The 6,838-nt window shown below is 52.1% G+C and overlaps 1 protein-coding gene across 1 annotated transcript; it reads left to right on the top strand.

Annotated features, from left to right (window-relative positions):
- Positions 1-3,699: 3,699 nt before the first annotated feature.
- On the top strand, positions 3,700-6,585 carry LOC109778883 (uncharacterized). The gene is made up of 6 exons (XM_020337469.1): positions 3,700-4,150; positions 4,317-4,494; positions 4,582-5,321; positions 5,568-5,776; positions 6,166-6,441; positions 6,559-6,585. Exons 1-6 carry the CDS (start codon positions 3,700-3,702, stop codon positions 6,583-6,585), a joined length of 1,881 nt encoding a protein of 626 aa, XP_020193058.1.
- Positions 6,586-6,838: the final 253 nt, after the last annotated feature.

The raw sequence follows: 6,838 nt of genomic DNA, 5'->3' as shown, positions 1-6,838 counted from the left end.
CATCCGGGACTCTGAACTACCTTCTCTACATCAAAACACATAAACTCATAATATAACCGTCATCGAACTTTAAGCGTGCGGACCTACGGGTTCAAGAACTATGTAGACATGACCGAGACACGTCTCCGGTCAATAACCAATAGCGGAACCTGGATGCTCATATTGGCTCCCACATATTCTACGAAGATCTTTATCGGTCAAACCGCATAACAACATACGTTGTTCCCTTTGTCATCGGTATGTTACTTGCCTGAGATTCGATCGTCGGTATCTCAATACCTAGTTCAATCTCGTTAGCGGCAAGTCTCTTTACTCGTTTCGTAACACATCATCCCGTAACTATCTCATTAGTTACAATGCTTGCAAGGCTTATAGTGATGTGCATTACCGAGTGGGCCCAGAGATACCTCTCCGACAATCGGAGTGACAAATCCTAATCTTGAAATACGCCAACCCAACAAGTACCTTTGGAGACACCTGTAGAGCACCTTTATAATCACCCAGTTACGTTGTGACGTCTGGTAGCACACGAAGTGTTCCTCCGGTAAACGGGAGTTGCATAATCTCGTAGTCATAGGAACATGTATAAGTCATGAAGAAAGCAATAGCAACATACTAAACGATCAAGTGCTAAGCTAACGGAATGGGTCAAGTCAATCTCATCATTCTCCTAATGATGTGATCCCGTTAATCAAATGACAACTCATGTCTATGGCTAGGAAACTTAACCATCTTTGATTCAACGAGCTTGTCAAGTAGAGGCATACTAGTGACACTTTGTTTGTTTATGTATTCACACATGTATCAAGTTTCCGGTTAATACAATTCTAGCATGAACAATAAACATTTATCATGAAAATAAGGAAATAAATAATAACTTTATTATTGCCTCTAGGGCATATTTCCTTCACTATAACTCCCCGGCAACGGCGCCAGAAAAAGGTCTTGATAACCCACAAGTATAAGGGATGAATTGTAGCCTCTTTCGATAAGTAAGAGTGTCGAACCCAACGAGGAGCTAAAGGTAGAACAAATATTCCCTCATGTTCTATCGACCACTGATACAACTCTATGCATGCTTAACGTTCGCTTTACCTAGAACAAGTATGAAACTAGAAGTACTTTGAAGGTGTTGTTGGATAGGTTTGCAAGAATATAAAGAGCACGTAAATAAAAACTAGGGGCTGGTTAGATAAAGACACAATAAAGTTAGTATAGCGAGTGTGGAAAAGTGGTGGTAGGAGTTGTGAAATTGTCCCTAAGCAATTGACTACTTTACTAGACCGATAGCAAGTTTTATGTGGGAGAGGCCACTGCTAGCATGTCATCCCTGACTTGGAATTCTATGCACTTATGATTGGAACTATTAGCAATCATCCGCAACTACTAACGTTCATTAAGGTAAAACCCAACCATAGCATTAAAATATATTGGTCCCCCTTCAATCCCGTATGCATCAATTTCTATGCTAGGTTGAAGCTTCTATCACTCTTGCCCTCCAATACATAGTCCTATCAACATACAACTAACCCTATGGTGTGATCCACGCGCGCGCTCATATGATGGGCACCAAAGGACAGCAACATAACCACAAGCAAATTAAACCAATCATAGCAATTCACCAACTACCGATAGGACAACGAAAATCTACTCAGACATCATAGGATGGCAACACATCATTGGATAATAATATGAAGCATAAAGCACCATGTTTAAGTAGAGGGTACAGCGGGTTGTGGGAGAGTGGACCGCTGTAGATAGATGGGGGAAGGTGATGGAGATGTTGGTGAAGATGACGGAGGTGTTGGTGTAGATTGCGGTGATGATGATGGCCCCGGCGGCGTTCCGGCGCCACCGGAAGCGAGGGGGAGAGAGGCCCCCTCCTTCTTCTTGTTCCTTGACCTTCTCCCTAGATGGGAGAAGGGTTTCCCCTCTGGTCCATGGTCTCCATGGCATGGGAGGGGCGAGAGCCCCTCCGAGATTGGATCTGTCTCTCTGTCTCTCTCTGTTTCTGCGCTTTGGATTCTACCCTTTCACCGTCTGTTTTATAATCGGAGATCCGTAACTCCGATTGGATTGAAATTTGAACACGATTTTTATCTGGATATTAGCTTTCTTGCAGCGAAATAAGGGCAACAACCGCCTTATGGGGTGTCCAAGAGGGTCTGGGGGGCGCCTGCCCCCTGGGGCGCGCCCCCTGCCTCATGGCCCCCTCGAGCATCGTCTCGCGATGATTCCACTTCCCAAAAATCAGATATATTCCAAAAAAATCTCCGTCAATTTTTATTTCGTTTGGACTCCGTTTGATATGGATTGTCTGCGAAATAAAAAACATGCAACAAACAGGAACTGGCACTGGGTACTGGATCAATATGTTAGTCCCAAAAATAGTATAAAAAGTTGCCAAAAGTATGTAAAAGTTGTAGAATATTGGAATGGAACAATCAAAAATTATAGATACGACGGAGACGTATCAGTGGTGGGTCTTCCTGTCCTGCTGGGACGGCTTCTCAGGTGGCGTCGGGGGGTGGGTCTGTGGTCGTGGCCGCCCCACCCCCTGTCGCAACCCCGATAGCTGACCTGGAGGTCGTGGAGGAGGACGTGGTGAGTGTGGGGATGGAGGTGCGCCCTTCGTCGTCGCCGCGCTCTCCTGGGGTGGTTTCCTACTCACGTTCGCCCCCCCTTCCCCAGCCTTGGGGTCCGCGGACTTGGAGCCACCTCCGCCCTTGGACCGGGCCGTGGTGACCCCGACCGCGGCGGGCTCCAGGCTTCGAGTTGGGGCATCCCCGCTGGTGGCCGCACGGCAGAGTGCGAGGCTCAGCCAGTCCTCCTGGATGGTCGGGTGCCGACGATCCAGGAGAAGGCCGCCATGCGGGCGGCTACTCACGACTTGTCTTCAGGTACACCCACCATCCCTTCTGATCCTTCATGTTCTGGTTCTCGGTTTTCTGTGCTTGGTTCCGCCCGTTTTACCATCTGGAAGAGGTGGCTACCGATAGTGGCATTGTGTTCCGTGGGCGAGAAGGGGCCCATCCTTGAGCAGATTTCTGCTATTTGCGCCAAGGAGCAGCTCGATGGGGCATTGGCTGAAGCCCGTGCTTGTGCTGCACGTGGTGATCCCAGCACCCTGGCGCACACCGACCCTGGTCATAGAGAGACCAGGGAGGGTGTGGCGCCCCCTGTGGAGTCTGTGTTGGAGACGCCCTTGGCAGCCACCCCCCCTCGGTGAGGGCGCTGCGTGGGCATCCCCCCACACGTCTCAACCCCACTGAACACCGAATAGAGGTGTGTGGGTCTAGTTCCAGGTCCGCTTCCCTCGGACCGGAGGCATCCGCTGCCCCTCCTACGCGAGGGTGTCGTGGCCGCCCGGTGAAGGCATCCCCCGACCCGCGATTGACGGGCGGGCTAGCTCGGCCCCGCTTGCAGGGACTAGGGATTCCATTGAGGTTATTAAATGAAGCTCCTATGTTGAAACATTAGGGGCTTTGGCCTCTCTGGCGGCGGCGCCAGCTCATCGAATATTTGCGACAAGAGGAGATAGACATTGTGGGTCTTCAGGAGACGATTCGCCAGGACTTTAGTATGCATGAGCTCCAGGGGCTCTCTCGCCACCGGTTTGCCTGGCAGTGGTTGCCTGCTACGGGTCAATCTGGGGGCATTTCGCTCGGAGTCAGGGAGGATGCTTTCTCGGTTGAGGATATGGACCAAGGGGAATTCTTCCTGAGCATGTCCGTCACCGACCGACGAGTCCACTTCAGTTGGGAGGTGATTTTTGTCTATGGTCCTGTGGACCATGGGCGCTCAGCCACCTTCCTTGCCGAGCTGAAAGATAAGGTGGAGAGGTGCACCACTCCAGTAGTGGTGGCCGGGGACTTCAACCTCATTAGGTGTGCTTCTGAAAAAAGCTCGCCTAATGTTTATCAGGTCCGCATGCGTCTATTCAATGACTGCATTGCGGACCTTGCGCTTCATGAGATAGCCCGCGTAGGGGCTAGGTTCACTTGGACGAATAAGCAGGCGGACCCCATCCAGAGTGTCTTAGATAGTGTCTTTGTGTCGGCCCAGTGGGAAGTGGTGTTCCCATTGTGCTCACTCAAAGCGGTCACTCGGATTGGCTCCGACCATACCCCCCTGCTTTTCTCGCTGGGGGGTGAGGCCCCCCTAGGACCCGTCGCTTCCGCTTTGAGACGTTCTGGTTGGAGCAACCGGGTTTCTTTGAGTTGGTTCGCGACCGCTGGCTAGAGGCGGCCGCGTCCCCGCCTCGTGTGTTCTATGTTGTGGATGTCTGGCACCACTGTGCTAAATTGGCTCGTTAGGCCATGAAGGGCTGGGGGCGAACCTTGGCGCTGACATCCGGGCCCGTAAAGGGGCCCTGCTAGATCAGATTAAGGTGCCGGATGGCCTTGCAGACGGGCAGGGCCTGTCTCCTGACGATTGGCTTAGGAGATACTCCCTCGAGGCCTCGTTCATGGACATCTACAAGAGCGAGGAGCTGTTCTGGCAGCGTCGAGGGGGCCTGAACTGGCTCCTTAAGGGGGATGCGAACACTGCCTACTTTTAGGCGATTGCTGATGGCCGCAGGAGGAAATGTGCCATCCCTTTCCTCTGGGATGGGGATGCCCTTCTGGAGAACCCAGTTGACATCTCCACCCATATATACTCCTTTTATAAGGAGCTGTTCTCGGCTGAGCCGCGTGGAGGTGTCTCCCTCTGCGCTGATTTCCGGCCGCTTGCAGACCAGGTCTCTGATGCGGAGAATGCGGAACTTACTCTCTCATTCTCTCCTGAGGAGGTGGGTCGGGCGATTGCTTCTATGAAAGCTTGCTCGGCCCCGGGGCCGGATGGCCTCCCGGTAGTTTTCTTCCAGAAATTCTGGGAGATCCTACGTCCGGTCATTATGCCCATGTTCCATGAGTTCTATATTGCCCTGGACATGGCTAGGATTAACTATGGTGTCATATCTCTGATCCCGAAAGTAGTTGGGGCTACAGATATTCGGCAGTTCCGCCCCATCACGGTGATCAACATGCTGGATCGAATCTTTGTGAAGGTTTGCGCGACCCGTTTATCCCCTGTGGCGGAAAGGATTGCCCACCCCCTTCAGTCCGCGTTCTTGAAGGGCTGGCGGATCCATGACGGGATTCTTGCCCTTCACGAGATCGTCCACGAGGTGGCGTTGAAGGGGCTTAAGGGGGTCTTCCTCAAATTGGACTTCCAGAAGGCATATGATCATCTGGACTCGTCCTTTTTGAGGTTGGTGATGCAGCGACGAGGTTTTGACGAGAGGTGGTGTTCCTGGATCATGCAACTTGTTAGATCTGGTAACACGGCGATCAACATCAATGGCGAAGTGGGACCATTTTTCCGGGCTTCCAGAGGGGTAAAGCAAGGGGACCCTATCTCCCCCCTGCTTTTCAACCTCGCAGTTGATGTCCTTGCGGGCATCCTAGATAAGGCCAAGTTAGACGGCCACCTTAAGGGTGTAGTTAGTCACCTCATCCCGGATTGGGGGGGGGGGGGGGTTACTCACTTGCAGTATGCGGATGACACCATGATTATGGTGGAAGGCTCAGACTCGGACATTGTCAATCTTAAGTTCCTTCTGCTCTGCTTTGAGAAAATGTCTGGACTTAAGATTAACTTTGATAAGAGCGAGGTGGTGGTCCTTGGCTACTCAGAGGCTGAGCAGCTTCGGATCGCGGATAACCTCAACTGTAGGTTGGCGTCATTCCCCATATCCTACTTGGGGATGCCCCTGGCTGAGTCCAGGATTTTGGTGAGTGGGTATGATCCGCTTGTGGGACGAGTAGCGTCCCGTGCGGAGCCCTAGTGCATAGGTTCACTTATAAAGGCAGCAAAACTGTCCTCATTAGCTGTAACCTTGCCAGTCTCCACATGTATATGATGGGGATGTACATCTTGCCCGAAGGTGTACATAGCTCCTTCGACAAGGAGCTGGCTAGGTTCTTCTGGCAGGCAGGGGATGGTCGGCCCAAGTACCATATGGTGAAGTGGGCTGACATATGCTTGCCGAAGGACCGAGGTGGGTTGGGCATCCCCGCGTCTCGCCGGATGAACGTTGCGCTTATGCTGCGTTGGGTTTGTCGGATCTTGCGGGGAGATGGGGGTTTGTGGCTGCAGCTGATTGAGTCCAAGTACTTGCAGGGACAACCCCTCCTGGCTTGCTCTCACTCGGCTGGGTCCCAGTTCTGGAAATCTATTCAGGCCATCAAGGAAGAGATTAGGCTGAGCTTGCGTTTCTCAGTTGGCAATGGGTCTGGGACCCAGTTTTGGTTGGACCCTTGGTTGGAGGGCGAGCCTCTCCGCTTGCAGTTCCCGAGGCTCTTTGCGATTTGTCACGACCCGGCCATCCTTGTTTCTGTGGCTGCTTTGGATGAGGGACGGAACATTGCGTTCCGCCGCTCATTCGGACCAGATGAGGTACAGGAATGGACAGACCTGAGGGAAGTAGTCCCTCTTCCTCTGTCCCAGGACCCTGACGCTGTTTCTTGGAGCCTTTCTCCTTCGGGTGAATTCTCCGTTAGTTTGGCCTATCAGGCATTATGTCGTGTGCCGGTTCTATAGTGGCTATCCCCACTGTGGAAGGCATCGATGCCCTTGAAGATTAAGATCTTCGTATGGCAACTTCTACGAGATCGTCTCCCTTCGGGGACCGAGGTGCTGAAACGCCATGGTCCGGGCAATGGCCTTTGCCCTTTGTGCCATGTCCCGGAAACGGGGACGCACATTTTGTTTTCTTGCGTAGCAGCGCAGGCACTTTGGTGCTTTGTTCGTGAGGCTCTAGGACCAGTGGGAGGCCTGTGACCTTGCAGAGTTT

This window comes from Aegilops tauschii, chromosome 1 (assembly GCF_002575655.3).
Source record: "Aegilops tauschii subsp. strangulata cultivar AL8/78 chromosome 1, Aet v6.0, whole genome shotgun sequence".
Classification (NCBI taxonomy): Eukaryota; Viridiplantae; Streptophyta; class Magnoliopsida; order Poales; family Poaceae; genus Aegilops; species Aegilops tauschii.
Note: the sequence above shows the minus strand (reverse complement) of the source record. Positions and strands in the feature narration are given on the sequence as shown.

Excerpts from the sequence above, each read along its gene's own strand:
- LOC109778883 (XM_020337469.1), top strand. The coding sequence starts at position 3,700 with ATGGACCAAGGGGAATTCTTCCTGAGCATGTCCGTCACCGACCGACGA. Across the intron at positions 4,151-4,316 it reads CCTGCTTTTCTCGCTGGGGG|GCCATGAAGGGCTGGGGGCG; the intron begins GTGAGGCCCCCC and ends TTGGCTCGTTAG. Across the intron at positions 6,442-6,558 it reads GCTCATTCGGACCAGATGAG|GCATTATGTCGTGTGCCGGT; the intron begins GTACAGGAATGG and ends TTGGCCTATCAG.